Source organism: Centroberyx affinis, unplaced genomic scaffold (genome assembly GCF_046629955.1).
Source record: "Centroberyx affinis isolate AG114_WGS23_722 - 3 ecotype Tasmania unplaced genomic scaffold, CSIRO-AGI_Caff_v1 ptg000885l_1, whole genome shotgun sequence".
NCBI lineage: Eukaryota > Metazoa > Chordata > Actinopteri > Beryciformes > Berycidae > Centroberyx > Centroberyx affinis.
In genome coordinates, this window is record NW_027279474.1 from 162,181 (window position 1) to 181,925 (window position 19,745).

Genomic DNA, 19,745 nt, shown 5'->3' on the forward strand with positions numbered 1-19,745 from the left:
AAATGAATATAATTTATATGAATGTACAAATATTATTTTTTTTGCCCAGTTTTTGTATTTCTATTTTGAAACATACTAAACATATTCTGAAGTAGCCTATATGCGAGTTTTTTTTCAGTATGGGTTGAATTAGTTGAAATGAGTTTTAATCCAGGCATGGTCTTTGACTGGATTTTTCAGATTTTTCACAATGGTGGTTAACACATTGCTGTGAGTAATGTGAGGCAAAGCCGCTGATGGCATATAGCGCACAGAGGCACCTTGATGAAGGAGAGGTATGCAACCCTGACTCTGTATGACCCGCCCACGCTCAACACTGATTGGCTGCGGTTTATCAGTGTGTCCTTCTGTTGGGTTACTCTGCTGTCATTTAATCTCGCAGCGTGCAGAATACCGCAGGGTCACGGAGGTATGAAGACTGATAAACGATAAGTGGAATACAGCGCTCGTGGATGTAAGGGCTTTGGAACCAGGGAGGGGGACGCACTCGGCTGTGGTAAGATCTTTCCCTCGTCCAAAAGAGAATTACTTTATTGTAGGACCGTTTTTACCAAACGATCAGGAGGCGTTAGGCACTTCTGTTATGTAGGTTATTGTAGCGTGGTCCGACCGCGCGCTTGAGAAAAACCTGAAGCAAAATAATGTCCCGGTGTCACTGTATGTCCTGAAGTTGGATGCAGGCTACTCATGGAAAGCATATGGGTACATTCAGTGTTATGCATTTATGAAATAATAGTCCATTGCTGAGTAGACTTAAAAACTTTCTTCTGGTCAGCTCTCCTCTGTTGCGCCCTTATGCTCCCGTTATACACTTCCATTAGGTGCAATATATGTTGATAGTAGTCTACAGTTTTAAGTCATTTGCTGTTAAATGATAATCATGTTTTTCTTTAAGTCAGCGTTAGGCTCGCAATTCAGACTCTCAATTCGTGGAGAGCTTTTGCCAATTGTGCATTATTTGGAGCTCTCCAGCTGGACATTTTACGCATGGGAATGGATTGCTTACGGGCGCAGCTGCATGTGTGGGTGCGATAATTGGATATGAATCTCGCGATGATCAAATCAATTAGCAGCCCCGCAGTGAAGGTTCTTTGTCCACCGAGGGAGCTTCACGATATCAGAGACACACTGCGTATTGCGCATCAGTTCAAATCGAGGAGAGGAGAGGAGAGGAGAGGAGAGGAGAGGAGGAGTCCAGATCCAGATCCAAATCTAGATTATGTACATTTACTTAACAATATCTGAGCATCACCCACACTTCACAGTGACCCCTATTTGTCTTTGTACAGCCATAAGCCTTTGCTCTATCTCCTGTGCAGCCATGTGCAGTGGTTGAATAATTCATAATAATGGTGACAGACTGGAATCCTTTAACTTATGGAATATTTATGCACCCATTATTATGTATGAATATGTATGAGAGATAGACTGACCATCCTGGATCCCATTATTCACCTACTTTGTCAGCAGTTTCACGGGATGAAGGAGGATGGGCAAGGATCTGACATTGGTTCTTGAACAATGAATATTTTTAAAGAGAGAGAGTAGTCTGAGTCCAGGCAGACCAAAAAAAAAGGGGGGGGTTCTAATAGGTTATAGTAATTCCCCTGAGCAATAAATATTTTAATATTTTTCTGGTAGAATATGGACAAGTCTATGAAGTCCATCATTTACTTGTACTTCCATAGGCCTGCTTCATCTAGAGCAGTGTAGAGCAGCTGTGTGAGGTCAGGCTGAGGGGAAGCAGCCCGGGACATGCAGGAGATCTATACAGTGAAACGCAGTTAAAGTGGAAATCCACTAGGAAGATTCTTTTTTTTAAGCAACATCTTTGATGCTATTGCTGTGTTGTTTTTGCACTGCATTTTCCAGAGATCACCTGTCAATTAAACAGTGTGCCCAGTACTGACATCTTTTTCCTTGGATTTTCTGTTGATGAAGTTTGAGTTTCTGTAGGTGACGCTCTTTTCTTTGCCTGTTGAGTCATGGTTGCTATCGCTGTGCATGCTAACCACCCAGTTTTCCTATTTATTCCAAACAAACTGTTGCTGCTGCAGGAAATGTGAAACGCATCACTTCCTGTGCACTAGAGGATTTTCCTGGGAAAGACCTACCAGACACCTGGTATTTAGAAAAGCACATGTAAAAGCTTTTATGAACTGGGTAAAGGTTGAATCACGACTATGTATCAGTCAGCACACATTATGGATTGCCCCAACTGTGTGTATCCAGTGAAATCTCTCCCTTCTCTGTCATGTATATGACCAAATGATGCTGTGGAACTAACTGAGGTCCCAACCAATACCTTTAAGTAATTAGTAAAGTGGAGAAAGGAAAAGCTAATGCTGAAACACCTAACTATCCTGCACACAGTACCTGTGAATTGTAACAGTGTCTGTTGCTGTTTGGACCATAACTGACTGAGACTGAGCTGTGGTGCCACGCTCTGCAGGTCTGAGGAAGTTCAACGTACTTCATGGTTCGGACACTAGGTGGCAGCAGCATCGCATCAACATTATGGCTACACTGATAAAGTGATAGATTAGATATGTTATAATGAAATATTCATATGTAAATCACCAACATCACTTCACAGTATACAATATATTATAGATACAAGACAGAATTTTTATTTATTTTTCTTCCTGTTCGTATGATCTGTTCATTCTTAATGTAAATCTTGAAGGTTCTTTCTTTCTTTCTTTCTTTCTTTCTATCTTTCTTTCTATCTTTCTTTCTTTTACTCATTCTCAATGTAAATCTAGAAGGGATTTCTTTTTTCTTTCTTTCTTTCTTTCTTTCTTTCTTTCTTTCTTTCTGCCTCTATCTATCTATCTATCTATCTATCTATCTATCTATCTATCTATCTATCTATCTATCTTTCTGCCTTTCTTTCTTTTTCTCATTCTCAATATAAATCTTGAAGGGGTTTCTTTTGTTCACATGCCAGCCAAGTAGAAATCCTGGGAGCTCCTGACATCTCCTCCTAACCACTTTCCCCTCTCTAATCCCCAACCCAGCATGCAGGGCAATAATGTTTGACTTCAAAAGCTCCATCCAGTTTTTACTGCAGTCGGCAGCAGGGTAGATCCCAGATAAAGTCCCCTAAATTCCCCTGCCTGGACTTTGACAAAAGGAATCTTGTTGAGCAAATCACTTTCACTTTCCATTTTACACCAACGTGTGCTCTCACATATTGAGTGAAAGTAATGGGATCAAATAGCAAATAACATCCAATCACCACTGGAAAGAAAAACAGGTTGGCGCACGCCTTGCATGGCTATCAAATTTCTATTGCCCACGCCAATTTAGGTGCAAGGTAAAAGCAGGACCAATCATATTGTGTGATATGTGTGTGTGCATGTGTGTGTGCGTGTTTTCTTGGGATCTATCCTGGTCACATGTCTTACAGGAAATCTCAGAGTTGCTGTGAAGCGGGATGAATATCTTACAACGACTCTCTCACTTTCCATGGATCATTCTCTGCTCATCTGGCCGTCTCTGTCTCAGTGGCTTGTGTAACCCCAACAGTGGTAGATAAAAGTCTCAACTATTACAGGCTGTGATATGTACCATGACAAAATTACTGGTATTGTGTTTTAGAAAAAAAAAACACTTAAATATAGCGTCACACCAAGTGGTCTCCTTGGTATATTTTCCAGTAGAGTGCCATGGAAGGATTACTGTGCATTCACATTAGAGTACAACACACAGTTTAAGATATTTGTGCAGATGTTTTGAGTGAGATGTGTTTACTTTGTGCCTGGCGCTGACTCATGTCCTGTTATTTATTAACTAAAGCTGAGGTTCTGCAGTGAGTGACCTCTCATATCCTGTCAAGGAAGTAATCACATCTTTCCCATCCTTCAGTTCAGAAGAGAAGCTGGAATTCATGCATGAATAAATAGCCATGCCATTGTTTTGATATACAGTATTTATTAAAAAATATCAGCATTCGAAAAAAAAATGCCCAAATGCATATAAAAAAATAAATAACCAGGGAAGTCACTTCAGTCAGCTTTTCCAGCTGTACACAGAACACCATATAAACAATATATTGACCATTTAACAGTGTTTAAAATTACTCTATATTAACACTTATAAAATTGAGAGCCTCCAGGGCTTTTTGATCATCATCTTAGTCATTTACACAGAAAAAATAAAACATGGCCTGCAGAGAGAGTTTGACTCATATAGTGTAGGAGAGCTTAACGCCCGAGCTACGCAGTGTTGAGGAAAAGAAAATGATGATAGCGTGCTGTTTTCTCCAACAGTCACTGGCAGCCCGGTTATCAGTCTGGGGTTAAGGGTCCACAGTGGGGCAGGAAGAGGGATCCACAGACTGCTCTCCATGCAGTAGCATTGCATTGTTCTTCTGGCCATTTGCCTAGGAGGAGTTTGAGGATGCGGTCCTCCTGTTGTGACCCCTGTTCCTCTGTCGAGAGCGCTGGCGCTGATTGCCTCTCCTCCTCCTCTTCAGGCACAGCCTCACATCACGACCCAACTTGGTGGCCCTGGAAAACACATACAGAAGCACAGCATTTAGCCCAGCCCCCAAATTCGGGTCCCAATACAAAACCAGTTCGTCACTGAGTTAGTGGGAACTCTTTTCAGTAGTTAACAGCAAAGGTTCATACAGGACTATAGCAACAACACCCAAGAGGACGATCTTCAAAGTGATTATGATTACAATGGTGATAGCAGTATGATCACTTTTACGATCACTTCTATTAAACAGTAACCAACATGTACTGTCCGAAAAGCTTTCTTCAAAGTAGTAGCCTACATAAGCGCAGGAAAAATCAATAAAGATTAGAACTAGCTGCCTGGTTACCACAAGAGTTGGCATGGCAACCAGTAAGACACGATTAGCTGTGCTTTATGGGAATTATCAAGGTGTTTGGAACGCTCCCTGCGATCTGTAGACATCTGTTGTACTGTATAATAGAATATTGCTGTTGTGGTGTGATAACCTGTTAACTACAATTTAGATGATTTTCATATTTTATATTCAATTGAAGGATTACATGCTCCTCCCTTTAAAAACTCCATTGAATAAACTCAAAAATACATGGTGGTCAATCTGAAAAATTGACATTTGGGAGATGAGGTTTTTACCTGACAATATATGTGTAGCCTACTGTATGTCTCACTGTATTGATCATGTCTCTCACCTGTTCCAGCAGCGAATCAGCTGTTTCCCCATTGGTGACTCTGGATTCAAACACACTGGCTCACTGTTCTTCTTCAGTGTCACTCTGAAATACACATGTAAACCCATACATTTAGTCACACTCCACTTTATGTGTGTGTGCATATGTGTGTGTGTGTGTGTGTGAGTGTGTGTGTGGGAGGTGGGGGTTAGGATCCCATACTCACATGACTGTGTTTTTGTCACAGTTGGGGTTTTTGAGGAAGACTGTGAGGTCTTTCAGAGGCCCTCTGACAGCATTTTGAGTCTCTGGACACAAACACCTTCCCGGGACAAACGTGCTGTCTGACTCTCGCACTATACATAGACACATTAACAGGATTAGAGTTAACTCAATACAGTGCAAGAAAAGCAGACATCACACTTCAGATTCACACGATCCCGTAGGATTTCGCCTAATTAAAGTGACAATCCCCACATTCATCCAGATTTTACTAAAGAAAGATAGGAAGAAACAGATAGATCCATACATGGATATATACACAGATGGATAAAAAAAGATTCTTACCTGTGATCAGCACACAGCAGAAGCCCAGGAAAGCGAGCTGACAGACTGACCGAAGATAAAGCTTCATACTGGAGGCAAGCTGAGCGTTGACACTGAGCCGTAAGCCACATGTGGCTGTTTTATACCTCATGCCCCTCCCCACGCACGCACAGAGCTGGGCTTTCCAAACTACCAGGAAATTCCCCAGTCACTTTCCTTCTGGAGTCAGGATACAGGGATCAAGGCAATCAGGGCCAGCCATTCTTGTGTGTTTGTGGCAAAAAGACTTAACACCTTGAAGGACACACTATGACTAATATGTTTCTCTTTTCACTGTGCATTGATTTTAGGAGATAGAAGTGACACAGTAACTTTGCAGAATTTGACAGTAACTTTGCAGAATTTGAAGTTTGTGAGAACTCTTGATTTTCTCGAGTTGATTAGCAGTGTATGAGTAGTTGGCCTCAGTAGAAGGATTAATTTTTGATTCACTGTGCCCACAGTGTCTTCTTCCTGGCTTTGTCCTAACATGTATCCTTTATCAGTCCCTTGGCGCTGTGTCAACATGGACATGTGATTTCTCCTAATTCCTCACTGCTGCTTTTGATATAAGAGCCACTGGTTCAGCAGGTCTTCCATTAAAAGCCTTCCCAACCCTGCAATTTCCATCAAACATGAAACCTGACAGCATCATAACATTATGTGTTTATTTGTTTGTTTGTTGGTTTGTTTTTTCATATGGATGTCCATCATCTTTTAAATGTATGCCCAAATGAATCTCCCCTCTGGGAAAAGTTTACCTGTACCCGAACATGATCATTATATATAGTCATTAGTTAAGATTATGCATTCCTGTGTGATTTGCCTCACATTACCGATATAACTCAAACATGATGTTCATATTAATGATTGTCTCTCTTGTGTTTTCATGCCCCAGCTCTGCTCTCGTCAGAATGGGTGAGGGTCAGACCTACGTGAAGCTCAGTGAAGAGAAGCTCATAGCCAAGTAAGTCCTGGTGTATTTACTCTGTCAATAATTGCGTATAATGAAGCACATTGGTGATTACAAGCAGTGCATGTAATTAGCATCTATGCATGTGAGCTAATCTATCCTTGGTGGTCTTGTGTTCATACGCAGGTCTGACGTCTTGTCGCTGCTCAGAACCTACAACTGCTACCATGAAGGGAAAAACTTCCAGCTGAGAACCCGCGAGGTAAGACAAGCCCTGCCACAGACTTTTCACCTGCCAGGAGATTGTGGTGGAGGTGGTGGCGGAGGAAGTCAAGAGAGAGAGTTAATGGACAGTTGGATTGTGGTGAGACAACACAGAGGCTTGGCGTTGTGTTTGGCTGTTCTGGATTACTGGATTACTGGCATTGTAAAATGGGTCGGGCACGTGACAAAGCTGGAAACAGTTAAACCGGCACTGTCATTCTCTGGCAGATAATGAAGACAAAAATCTTAGACTTGACACATGTAGTGGCAGTTCCAAGCACAGACCTGAGAGTCCTGGGTTGTTTTCCAACTGGCCATAAGCACAAGTAAACCACAAAAAGCCCCTTTTCCCTCAAGTTGGAAATGGATGTGGAAAGAGAGGGAGAGTTCCAGATTTCAGTCACATACACTAACTGCTTCGCAAAGCAGTTCGACCATAAATGTTTTTCTGTTGTGGTATAAATGACTGATGTTGTAAAGCTGTATGCAGGAGCAAGGTTATTTGTTTGATAATTATTCTATGGGTTTCATGGTTGGGAGTTTCCCCTTAAGAATGTGTGGTCACCAGGATTGAGGGTCCTTGTTGGCTTGTGTGTGTGTGTGTGTGTGTGTGTGTGTGTGTGTGTGTGTGTGTGTGTGTGTGTGTGTCTGTATGAATACTCATGCATGTTCTCTGCCATGTTAGGTCTGTGACTATGTGGGGGATTTTCCAGGAAGGAGACAATCTAATGAGACTTGTGAGAGGGACAAGAGGGACAGACCCTGAGCATCCAGCTGTTCACACACACACACACACACACACACACAATAGAGGAACCAAAGACCAGAACACTGACCTAATGTTGTAGCCAAGAATAAGGATACAATCTAGAGATTATGAGCCTTTTTAAAAAAGACCATTTGTACTCAACATTGATATAACAGTGCCTCATCTTTTAACAGTGCCTCTTGTTTTTGCCAGTCAGTTTATGTAATTCGACCAAAAATATGTAGCACTGCTGGAATGACTAAACAAATCTAATAAACAAAGTATAATAGGAAAGATCTGTTGCTTAACAGATCTGAATTGTTTCTCCTAAACCCTTCTTAGGAGCAGTAAAGAGATGCACATGAGAATATACATCTGCATTAAGTGTAAGAAGTGCTCAAGACAAATAAGAAAAGCATGATATCTCATTTGTAGATGGCCACACTCACAGATTTCTGATATGTTTCTCCTTACTGACCCATTAGAAAATAGAGTGAGTGCATGTTAAGACATGTGAGAAAAAAAATGTTAAGTGTACTATATGTACCAGAGTGAAACAGTCCATGGGTTGTTTCTCAGGAGCAGAGTTTCAGAAGTATGAGAAAATAATCTCAAAATCTCACACTGATTCAAAGTGAAACACCTCTATGTCTAGGAGAAGTAAATGAGAGGAAGAGGGGATCTTATTTATGATATCGCTTTCCTCTGGGCATATGTTTTTCACTTGCTCTAATGATTCATGCTTACCATGAAATACTGACCTTATTTCATCTGATAGTCTAACCTCATTTACCAGATTTAGTTAGCCCATAGATTACTCAACGTTGACTCACCAGACTTTTGGTGGATGCAGGGGACAAAACATTAGTCAGCAGGAACATACTTTGGTTGGAAGTTGGCGTAAGACATTTGGAATCCAACTAATCTGAGCTCCAAAGATTGTATGGAGAGCGTGTGAACGGGTTTCATCATCATTCCCAGAAAGAGGTTCAGCGTGAACATACCTGACATGTCTAAGTAGGCTAGTTAGTGTTGTTGTTGCATTATTATTCAGACTCAGGCAAACTGGTTCTGTGTGAAAAAGCAAGAGGAAGAGGAGGTGGGGCGGGCACAAGGACTTGTAAATGTTGTTTTAAGCTCATGTGTGATCATGCTGCTCTGCAGGTGTAGTCAGGTCAGTCAGTCATCTGTGTTAGTCATGGTATGGAGATACATGTCAGGTGGTTGACTCAGAAGTTTAGTGCCATCCACACAGAATTAGTCAGACATTTGTTGGGAGAAAGCTTGGCATAAGCTCTAAAATATGCATTTGTGGACCATGAGTACTACAGTTTAAAGTGATGCAGTGTTGGTGATGATGTGACACTTTATTGATCCCTGTGAGGAAATTCTCTCTTCACTGTCTTCACTTCTCAACCTTCGTGAACCTTTTTGGCTCATCACCCCTTAAACGAAATGTTGCCTACTTGCGAACCCTGTCACAGGCTGCATATGCAGAGTGGTGAACAGTTTAACCAAAAAATGATTTTCTCTATTTTCTCTCTTCAGGTTGTTTCATTTGATTATCAGAGGAGGCCTAGAGGCTTAAAACTATTTAGTATTTCACCAGAAAAAAGAAAAAAATTAGAAAGATACACATTATAATGAATTTGTACAATAGAAATATGTTTTTCCTATCCCATAAATTATTTTGTGACCCCCCAAAATTATGTCACGATCCCCTGGGGGATCCTGACTCCCAGGTTTATAACCACTGAACTAGACAGCAGCTTTCTAGGAGCTGGTAGGGGTTCACTGATTTGCTTTTTGCACTTCAGCAGGGCAGACGCTTGCTGACGGTGCTGTGAACCCAGGACCTCCCGGTCTCGCAAACTAGTGAACCACCCTGTCACCCCAAATGTGGTGATTGATTATCATGTGATAATGTCGGTAGTGTGATTAATGATACACCAGATTTCAGTCGAATGCCAGTTAGACTTGGACTGAGCAAAAGGTGTGTGTGGTTAAATGTGTTGCCTCTGCTAGTCTGCTGTAATAAATTGTCTCATATCATTGTCTCTGTGCATGCAGCCCCCTCTGGTGGTCGTTGTAGCTAACTGTAGTTTACAGAGGCCACGTGCTGCAGTACCACTTACTACCAAAAGAGGGCAATGGAGTGCTTTGCTTTGCCTGCAGCTAATAATCACTAGTCTGCGGACAAGTAAAGACAAAACTGTGGCATCTTCATTTCCAGCTAAATCCGGCTCATTTCTTTCATAATGTAATGTGTTTTATTTTGTGGCTCAAAAGTTTGTTACCTACTCAAAACACAGTCATGTTCTGGAGTAACTCTAGTCTAAAGAAACAGAGCAATGAATAAACATTTTCATATTTGTTTTATTTATTAATTAATTAATTTTATTTATTATTAAAAACAACATACATTTTCACAAAACAATAAGACATGTAAACATGGAGACATGAGTCCTTAGTGCATAGAAATAAATATATCCTCAGCTCTCCGAGAGCCTCACTCTGGTCCCACCATGTGGTATTTGTAATCCTTTGTGGTGTTGCCACATTCATAAACAGAGCGGGTAAATCCACTGTGTGTGTTTATGAGGTACTCCACCAAAGTACGTACAGAGCTTCATTTAGTTTATCCCCCTTCAAGTCCTCATCTGTGACTGTCCAAACAGCCAGTCCACAGGGTCTGCGCCCCTGCAGTCTCGCTCCCTGCCCATCCTCACAGAGAACTCCTCTGTGTTTAGGCTGAGGGAGGAGGGTTTGGAAGTCCTTAGGGTGCGAGGAGATCCACGAGGCAGCGACACAGAAACAGAGAGCTTCATTTGGGTCTTGGAGAAATGCCGTAGCCTGGGCGACCTCTGGAGCCGGACGGGGCCACAGCTGGGGGCCTCCACAGGACGGGCAAGAGCCTGGATACTGGTCATGTAGTCCTCTAGTGACTGGGAGCTCTGGGTTGACTGGGAGGAGGAGGGGTGGACTGGGACACCCTGTGAAACGGAGTCCTCTAGCGTCTCGGTAATGGTGGGTAAAAGAGCCAGGGATAGCAGCAACTGTCTGCGCTTCATGCTGCTGGGACAGAGGAAAAACAAAAGCGTTAGAGCGGAACCAGGACTGAAAAAATCTCAAGGCTGCAGTTCTTTCTCTAAAGGCTTCAGTTAGATCCAGTTAACAAAACAATGAACTAACAAACAAATGGAAATCTGGAGAGTGATTTTAGGTAGTTTAGTTAAAAAGTCAAATCTTGCATCTGTTCATTTGCTGTTTTGACTGTTGTCATTATGCTGTCAAAAGCTTTTTTCATGTTTATTTATCTTGAATATAAAATATTTTGATAAACTGTAATAATTTTAAAGTTATGTAATTGTACATAACCCTCTCTATTTAAAGTGATTGTGTGAATCACAATTAAAGCATATCAGAAATATTTAAGATGAAAACCATTCTAATAATACACAGAAATCTACTTCATAGTGAATCTGTAGTGTTGCTGCAGTTCCTTTAAAAGTAACTCCTGAAACTGCTAAATTGTAAACTCCATATTAAAGACTATACAGTGTCTAATGCAAGGTTAGTTTTTGTCTAAAACCAGGAAGGTATACAGATAAGAAGCACTCTCACCTTTGCTGCTTGACTTGTTGGTCCGACAGGCAGTGTGTGAAACAGAGTGATGTTAAGTCTGCTGAGTGAGTATTCTGGGACCGGAGTGTGGAGCCAGGCTTTATATACAGGCACGCTGCAGCACAGAGATAAGCCCACACTGAGGCTACTAAATATAGCCCTGCTGACCTTGTTCCCTTCTGTGTAAATGTGTGTGTGTGTGTGTGTGTGTGTGTGTGTGTGTGAGTGTGTGTGTTCAGGAAACTCAGGAGTGGTGGGTTAGCGAGGTTCAGTTGTGCAGCTGCTCTGAATGTTTATATTCCAGAAACAATGAAGCCCTGGGAGCAATCACATAGACATTGTCTCACCCACCTCTCGTCCCACACACACACACACACACACACACACCCAACACCCCACCCACCTCTCTTTCTCTCTTTCTTTCTGACTGGCCTCTCTGTATTTGAATGGTTGTTATGTGATTCTAAACGCATTATGGCTCTGTAACAAGAACAGATTGCTTTCATCCACAGGAAAATATCTCTTTCAGCAATTTGCCCATTTCAACTCTTTTGATCCCTTCGTTGTAATAACCATTACACTGGAAAGAGATACAACCATAAATTATCCACACAGAATAAACCAGCCTCATAGTGTTTATTAGCAAGCTATGAAGATAAAAGGCAAGGCAGAGGGCAGCCCATGCTGCTTAAATAATTAGTTTAGATCCATAAGCTGTTCATGTACAAATCACATGGCTTTTTGCTCCACAGACTCATCAGCAGTCTGAGCTTATCATGTCACCTGCCAACGTGCAGACTGTGTGTGTGTCCTCAGATAGTGTATATAATGCCATGAGCTGATTAGACAGACTGGAATGATGTGTGTGTGTGTGTGTGTGTGTGTGTGTGTGTGTGTGTGTGTGGTTTGCTGAATGTCTACTCAACATCTACATCTACACATCTTATCGCACACGTGTGTGTGTGTGTGTGTGTGTGTGTGTGTGTGTGTGTGTGTGTGTGTGTGTGTCTTTTCATGGGAATTTGATTAATTTGTCGGGTTTCATGCAAAAACTCTTATAATCTGAAATGCTTTCTTTCTCTGTGAAAGATTGATGCATGGATCAAACAGTGTTGTCATCAGTGGAATCTGGGTTATAGGCTATATTGTATGCATGAGGCATGAAATCAGACATAGTGATGATTTAGAAAGCTATTGTAGACAAATGGAACTGTATCATTTGATTTACTACAGCATTCACATGACAATCTATATGATTGTCACAGTTGTGGTGTGGTATCTGAGGCTAAGATTTTGCTACTGTTTTAGCTGTGCTGTCTGCACTCTGAAAGAGCCAACATGGCCTAAGATGATTTTTTTTACATTGAGAAAACAACTTCAACTTTCAGATTTGAATATTCATAGAGACTGATGCTGCACACATTTTGTTTATGTTTTAGACCACATAGTTTGCACGTCGTCTTCTAAATTTAGAGTTTCACTTTGTGACATAAAAAAACGCCGCTCTGCGTGTACGTGACCTGAAGCAGCCACGGCTCTGTGACTCATTATCGCTGCTTTCTGAGACGTGACTTCACCCCTGTACAGCAGGGTGGGACAGACCTGACTGGGTTTTCTCTAAGATGAGAGGGTCCAGTCTGTAGCTGTGAGCGGCTGGTCCTGCACGTACACCTGACATGGAACCACTATGGCGGGCTGCCAGCAGGATATCCGCTCTGACCAGGAGTGCTGATTATTATTGTTGTGTGCGTGTGTGTGTGTGTGTGTGTGTGTGTGTGTGTGTGTCTGTGTGTGTAGGATGATGGAGAACTCATCCTCGAGGGGTTGCTGAATATCTACTGGGGTCTGCGTCGACCAATCAGACTCCAGATGCACGATGACAACGAAAGATTTCGTTACTCTGCCACAGGACTCAACCGGTACAGATGCCTTTGTATGCTTTACACACAAAGTCAGAATAAGTAATCATGAAGGTTGCACACTTCTCTCCATATGAAAACATTTATTTTAGATCACCAACATGTTTCAGCATTATGCCTTCTTCAGGGTGTCATGAAAGTGAAAATTCACCTGGACCTTAAATAGAGACAGGTGTCTATTATTAGTGATGTCACATGACCAGCCCCCAATCCTCCTTGATAACAAATATTAGGTTACTTATTTAATAATAGTCAGTAATATAAAATACATTGTAAAAGTATGCTAAATCTTCACACACAATCCTATATCACAGACACACAGCAGAGAGAGATTCATTATTTACTGTATAATACTTCCAAACTTAGTATTTTTTTAGTTATGATGAAACATTTAATACATGATGGTAATTTAATATAATTAGATTTTGATCACTTTCTGTTGCAGTCAATTTTCAAATCTTTTGACTTTTCCATTATAATAATAATCACTATTATAGTAATTATTTGTTTGATTTCCTTTGGCAACACATGTCAAATGTCATGCCGATAAAGCCTATTGTGTTGAAATTGATGTAAGAAAAAGAGAGAGACAGAGAGAGATAGAGACAGCAGAAGGGGTTTTAAATGAAGTTACCCATCTTCCTCACCGCTCTACCTCTCTTGTATCTCACATGAAAAAGATTTGATTTGTTTTGAATCGATGGAACAGCAGCTTTAGTAGTATTGAGTATATGCCCAATAAATAAGATTGTCACAGAGATACAGAAATACAAAGACACGATTGTAAAGCATAAGCTTTCCAGTGATTTTTCCATAGAATCTGAGGTCTAAGACATTTCAATGCCTGCATTATGTTCGAATGTTAAACACTTATTGTAAGATGTTGCAGTCTGACCACTGTGTTTGTACAGGAATGACAGATCTGCTGTTGCAAAGCAGGTAGCAGCAGAGTCTAACAATAACTCACTGGGCAGAGAAACTGGACCCACTAGTGAGTAATAAACATGTGCACACACCTACACACACAAACACACACGTGTTGGATTATAGCAGATTAACCCACACAAACACACATATACACTCACACACAATGAAACCGATTATAGCTTCAGAGGTGCCGCACTCAACATTTCCAATGGAAAGGTCGACACGTGTCGAGCTCAGCTCATCATGAGCTGCCACCCAGATCAGATTACCAACTCTCTAAATGGCCAAGGTTATAATTAATAGGCTGATATTGGCCTCACTGTTGTCCACTGCTGATATAATGGAGGTTCCTCCCTGACCACAGCTACATGAAAGCAGTCTGTAAAACCTGCATTGAATTTTAGCTTTTTCATTTAATTGCTGTTGTTTGTTTATAAATTAAATTCTTCATATAACTCCATTGAATAGGTGCGGTGGTTCACCCTGCCTTAAGGAGCTGCTACCCACCTAAAATAATTTCAATAGTCTGGTTTTCAGTAGAGAGTTTTAGTGTCACATGAATGTAATATGAAAATGGTCAGTATTGGTATCAGATTTCAAAAACCCATATTGGTCGAACCCTATTAATGACAGTAGAACTAACACTGCTGCTCTATTCTCAAGAATAAAATAATTCCAAGGTAATGGTCTCTTCTGAAACTATTAGGTGCCCCCAGATGAAGGCAGCAATGCCACAGCACATGCAATTGCAAGATGCAATAGCCAAATACATAAAGATTTTATATTCATATATTTTATATATCTTATTTCTTTAAATTTATAAGCCGTGATGCTAATTTTCGCTATGTTCAACTCCAACATTGAGTTAACTATGCTAAAAGCGTTAGCGATCTAAAAGTCCGCTAGCTGCAATCAAGTTTTTACTAAAGGTATTAGCTCTCTGAACTAATCCAGCACTGGATGGCGAGCCCAGCCCACAAGATACAGAACCTGTTGCCTGCAGTAAGAAGACTGTGAACTAAGGAACATGTATTCCACACCTACTTCAAGTGCAGTAGGATTGAACTGTAAACACACACATACAGCTCCGGAGACAGACAACATACATACCTTTCTTCATACCGGCCATACCGGAGTCGGAATGAGAACTGTGACTCTTACAAAAAAATACCCGGGTCTTTATTGTTTTTTTTAATGTGCGCACAAGTTAGAAGTTTCTGAATATCACTTGTGTAAAGTCATATTTAAAAAAAATAAAAAAAAATAAAAAAAAATTCTGTGAAATAAGCATGTTATGACCCTGCCCCTCAAAGAATTGTAATCGAGAATCGTTAAGAACCGGAATCGATAAGCAGAATTGGAATTGAAATCAGAACCGTTAAAATCCAAACGATACCCAACCCTAGTTCCACATGCACGTTGATCCATATTTGAAACTACGGAAACGTTGTGTAACTCCCTATTTCCTAGTATAACTGCTGACCAGTATAAAAAGGCACCATTACATGCACCTGTGGGCACATGAGGAGATGTGTTTGTGTTTACGTGTGTCCCTGAGGTGGCGACATGGGCGGCCTGGAGGAAGAGGAGGCTCCTCAGCTGCTGAGGACCAGGAGTGATGCTTCCTTCATGAGAGTTCAGAGGAGGTCAAAGACACACAGCGCCAGAGACCTGCAGCGCCTCCGCACACACAGGTTCTCCATCAACGGACACTTCTACAACCACAAGGTAATAAGCACACACACACAGACACACACACATTATTGTATCCCTCTGTTGACACATGTCCAGGTGCAGAGAGGCGGTCATTTCCCGTGCGGGTGTGTCTGTGCTAGCGCTGAGTGGTTCACAATAGCCCGCTGTATGCTGGTTTCATTAATGCGCCCCGGGAATGTCAGGTTACACAGAGGTCCTTCATCAATTTCTCCAGAATTTCTGTGTGCGCTGTGTTGATTGCCAGGACACACACGCACACACATACACACACACACTAAGCTGTGGTTGAACACATTCCAGTTGCAGGCCCAGGGATTTCCTTTCTGTTTGAGATTTCCTGTTCAAAATGGTCAAGGTGTTTAAGCTCGACAAGTCCAGGAATCACCATTGTTGATGAAGCAAATTTCCTCAGAACATTAGTGTCTTTTCCTAAGACATTTTGGGTTATGGATTTCTCTGCACTTGTCTCCCCAGACATCTGTGTTTACTCCAGCGTACGGTTCGGTGACAAACGTGCGGGTGAACAGCTCCATGACAACTGTACAAGTCCTCAACCTGCTGCTACACAAGTTCAGGGTGAGCTATAAGACACACGGGTCACAGGCCGAGCGGTGCTTGAGTAATGCTGGTGAAACTTAAAACCCAAAATAATATCAGTATTTGTGTCTTTTAAGGTGGAGAATAAATCTGACGACTTTGTTCTGTATATGGTGCACGAGTCTGGTGGTAAGTCTTAACTTCCAGTGTAGTTTATGTCACTAGAGTCGCTGTTTGTGAGTGTGTGTCATCAGTTGGTTTCTTTATCATCCTGCAGAGAGGGCCAGGCTGAGGGATGCTGAGTATCCTCTGGTGGCCCGTGTGCTTTATGGACCCTGTGAGAAAATATCCAAGATCTTCATCACAGAGGCAGACCTGGGAGAGGAAGTCACATATGATGTGGGTCTGGGCCTCCTGCCACCGCTCCCTCTATCTCTCTTCTCATCTTGTTCACAATAAGTGACCTCCATTTTTATTTTTGTACTCTCCAACACAGACACACAATGACACAATGGCCCTATGATAGACACTTGGGTTAATTTTAGCAAGCAGGGGGAAGATATCCTGTTTTAGGACTGATGTAACAATGGACTGAGATGACTATATGCTGTTTCTGCACCGAGCTGGTGAAAGTAAAACAGTAATGTTGATGGAGAAAGTATTCTTCTAGGTTTGGAGTCTCATAGGCATAATCTCACTGTATTAACACACTAATTAGAGTTAAGATATGGTAGCGGTAGAGCTATTCCATTCTATATTTACATTCCACTGGCAAGGTGTCATTCTTTTGTTGAAGGGAGTTTACTGTTTTGATTTTGTACTTAGGGGGAAAGTTGAGAGTGACAGAATAGCCTGGTTTGATTTGATGCTAGGAAGCATTTATGTGGTTCCAGAGGTCTTTAACCACCCGACTGTCTCTGGGTATCATATAATCAGGTATCATATAATCAGTGTCAGTGGCGGCTTTCTCATGCTCATATGTTTCAATCCTTTTCTCCTCAGGTTGCCCAGTACATAAAGTTTGAGATTCCTGTCTTGGACAGCTTCGTAGAGAAACTCAAAGAGGAAGAGGAGCGTGAGATATCGAAACTGACCAAAAAGTAAGTCAACAGCAAGTCTCTCTACTCTGCAAACTGGGTTGCAAAACTGTCACTGACTTCCACCCGAACAAGGAACTTCTTTAACAACACATGGATTTTATAATGCGAAGCCAATCTCCGTCTCCCCTCTGGCCTTCAGCAGATCAAAACAGGGGAAGAGTTCACTGCGGTGCACTGCCTGTCAATGAGGACAGTGTTGTTGTTAAATTGTAATCACTGACTGTATGTCAAGTTGTATAATCCTTTAACTCATATGACTGAGATTGCAACCCTCTAACCCTGATATTGTGTTTATGTGTGAGACAGAGAGAGAGAGACTAATAGTATATTGTCTTTCTCTTTCTTTGCAGGTACAGCGCTCTGAAGTCCATGATTCTACATCAACTTCAGGGCATAACTCACACCAGTGACAGAGTATGAGTGTACCTGTGTGTGTGTGTGTGTGTGTGTGTGTGTGTGTGTGTGTGTGTGTGTGTGGGTGTGTGTGTGTGTGTGTGTGTGTGTGTGTGTGTATGTGAGAGAGAGAGAGAGAGAGAGAGAGAGAGAGAGAGAGAGATTGTGGGGGGGTGAAGGACAAATGTGGCAGCACAACATGCTGATTGTTGATTACAGTAGTGAATGTAGAGGTAAAGGTTAGAAGTAAAGGCTGCAATAGAACCATATCATACACCAATGTGCTTCTACTTTTAGAATGATATATCTTTACAATTTGTATGTTCTGTTTGGTTGATGTTATTGTTACAAAGTGTTATCATTGCTTTTATATCAATTATATTGATATATTCACATTTTTTACGAAAGATCTTTCATAACAGGTTGGACTCTGCAAATATTTATAACTCTACAAGATGATTTTGGTAATGTTTTTCTGACATGGATGTTTTTAATGTAATAAATCAATTTTAGCCTGGCCTTTATAAATGCTGTTGGATCTCTGCTGACAGAAAACACGATATACCGCTCCGACCGACTGTTCCCACAAAGAAAACAGCCATCTTTATTATTTCCTGTACTTCCACGGTAACTGGAGCACAGATTAGCATTGTTCTTCTAAGTGACCCTCTTTGCCAGCGAGTTCCCATGAGCTCTGTGGGTGTGTGCGCGTGTGTGTGTGTGTGTACATGCACGCGTGCGCGCATATACAGGCTTGTCAGCCCATCAAGATAACACAATGGAGGTATCCTGAGAGCAGAGGGCTGGTCCTTTTTCCACAGTTTCACAGCAACAGCAACTGTTGCATCATGTGGCGGACCAGCCTTGGCCTTAGGGGATAATTTGCCATTATTAATTGACTAATCAGATAATACTAATCAACACTAGCTATGCCTCTCTCTCTCTCTCTCTCTCTCTCTCTCTCTCTCTCTCTCTCTCTCTCTCTAATTCACTTATTTCCTCTGAGTGAACACAATAGCCTAATTATTGATGAGCCCCAACAGCGGTTCCAAAACAGGTCCGGGGGCTCCGGGGGCTCCGGGGGCCCCACAGTAAACTGAGGATGATTTCACTGTTATTTGATTCACTTTAGGTTACTCTCTCTCTCCACCTTTAGTAGAGACAGACAACAAAACGTTTATCAGATGCAGCTTAGTGTTGCTGTTTGACAGGAAAATGTTTGGAAAACTCTGAGCGACAATACTCTCTCTCTCTCTCTCTGTCTCTCTCTCGCTCTCTAATTGGTTAGTCATATAACAGCGACATCTTGAGGCGGTTCGGGCTACAGCCGTGGCAGCTCGTCAGAAGGTAACGGAAAGATCACTTCCAGTTTAGCCATTTTCAAAAGAAAGGCACAATTGTATGCTATACTAGTCAGACTAATTGTACTGAGGGCAGCAGTTACAGTGTCTGAGCCTGTCTGTGTGATATGTGAGTAGAAGTATCCCATATTGTTTGGTTAATTGAAGGTCATCAGCACAATAAAACGGACAACCTATAGGCTTACTATCCAAAGATATCCAAAGCTATATTAAAAATCAAGGTGCTCTAAATAAGATAGCAACAACAAGATGACGCTTTAGCTACAACTATAGCCGGGGAATAGCCTACACATTCACATACAGTCAGTGGTTAATTTGTAAATTGATGAGGTCCCGGAACACCAAGTGGTCGGTGTTCCCGCGAGTCGGTCTGGAGGGAAAAGGTCCGGAACATATCAAGACAACAAGCGCTTTGGAGGCACGGGTGGTGCCCAGTACAGCCATGTAGCTTACTGTAGACCAACAGCCTAAACATTACTAAATGACTATAACCTCCGACTACTGG

At 41.7% G+C, this 19,745-nt stretch overlaps 3 protein-coding genes across 3 annotated transcripts; 1 reads left to right on the forward strand and 2 right to left on the reverse strand.

The window, feature by feature from the left end:
- The first annotated feature begins 388 nt into the window (after positions 1-388).
- On the forward strand, positions 389-18,146 carry rassf4a (Ras association domain family member 4a). The gene is made up of 11 exons (XM_071521343.1): positions 389-496; positions 6,637-6,705; positions 6,838-6,913; positions 13,085-13,206; positions 14,118-14,197; positions 15,692-15,861; positions 16,324-16,425; positions 16,524-16,575; positions 16,664-16,785; positions 17,389-17,486; positions 17,837-18,146. Exons 2-11 carry the CDS (start codon positions 6,653-6,655, stop codon positions 17,904-17,906), a joined length of 945 nt encoding a protein of 314 aa, XP_071377444.1. The 5' UTR covers positions 389-496; positions 6,637-6,652; the 3' UTR covers positions 17,907-18,146.
- LOC139645597 (C-X-C motif chemokine 10-like) lies at positions 3,917-5,822 on the reverse strand. Its single transcript, XM_071521360.1, has 4 exons — positions 5,721-5,822; positions 5,380-5,509; positions 5,175-5,258; positions 3,917-4,514 (listed from the first exon to the last, which is right to left on the reverse strand). The coding sequence occupies exons 1-4, from the start codon at positions 5,785-5,787 to the stop codon at positions 4,388-4,390; spliced, it is 408 nt and encodes a 135-aa protein (XP_071377461.1). The 5' UTR covers positions 5,788-5,822; the 3' UTR covers positions 3,917-4,387.
- Positions 10,088-11,343, reverse strand: LOC139645586 (protein DEPP-like). The gene is made up of 2 exons (XM_071521344.1): positions 11,288-11,343; positions 10,088-10,738 (listed from the first exon to the last, which is right to left on the reverse strand). Exon 2 carries the CDS (start codon positions 10,732-10,734, stop codon positions 10,312-10,314), a length of 423 nt encoding a protein of 140 aa, XP_071377445.1. The 5' UTR covers positions 10,735-10,738; positions 11,288-11,343; the 3' UTR covers positions 10,088-10,311.
- Positions 18,147-19,745: the final 1,599 nt, after the last annotated feature.

What these genes read in the sequence shown, in the direction of transcription:
- LOC139645597 (XM_071521360.1), bottom strand. Translation starts at nt 5,787, where the DNA reads ATGAAGCTTTATCTTCGGTCAGTCTGTCAGCTCGCTTTCCTGGGCTTC. An exon ending in CTGCTGTGTGCTGATCACAG is followed by an intron (nt 5,510 to 5,720) that starts GTAAGAATCTTT and finishes GTCTATGTATAG; the next exon opens with TGCGAGAGTCAGACAGCACG. An exon ending in CTGATTCGCTGCTGGAACAG is followed by an intron (nt 4,515 to 5,174) that starts GTGAGAGACATG and finishes TGTGTTTTCCAG; the next exon opens with GGCCACCAAGTTGGGTCGTG.
- rassf4a (XM_071521343.1), top strand. Translation starts at nt 6,653, where the DNA reads ATGGGTGAGGGTCAGACCTACGTGAAGCTCAGTGAAGAGAAGCTCATA. An exon ending in TGCTGCTACACAAGTTCAGG is followed by an intron (nt 16,426 to 16,523) that starts GTGAGCTATAAG and finishes GTGTCTTTTAAG; the next exon opens with GTGGAGAATAAATCTGACGA. An exon ending in ATATCGAAACTGACCAAAAA is followed by an intron (nt 17,487 to 17,836) that starts GTAAGTCAACAG and finishes CTTTCTTTGCAG; the next exon opens with GTACAGCGCTCTGAAGTCCA.
- LOC139645586 (XM_071521344.1), bottom strand. Translation starts at nt 10,734, where the DNA reads ATGAAGCGCAGACAGTTGCTGCTATCCCTGGCTCTTTTACCCACCATT.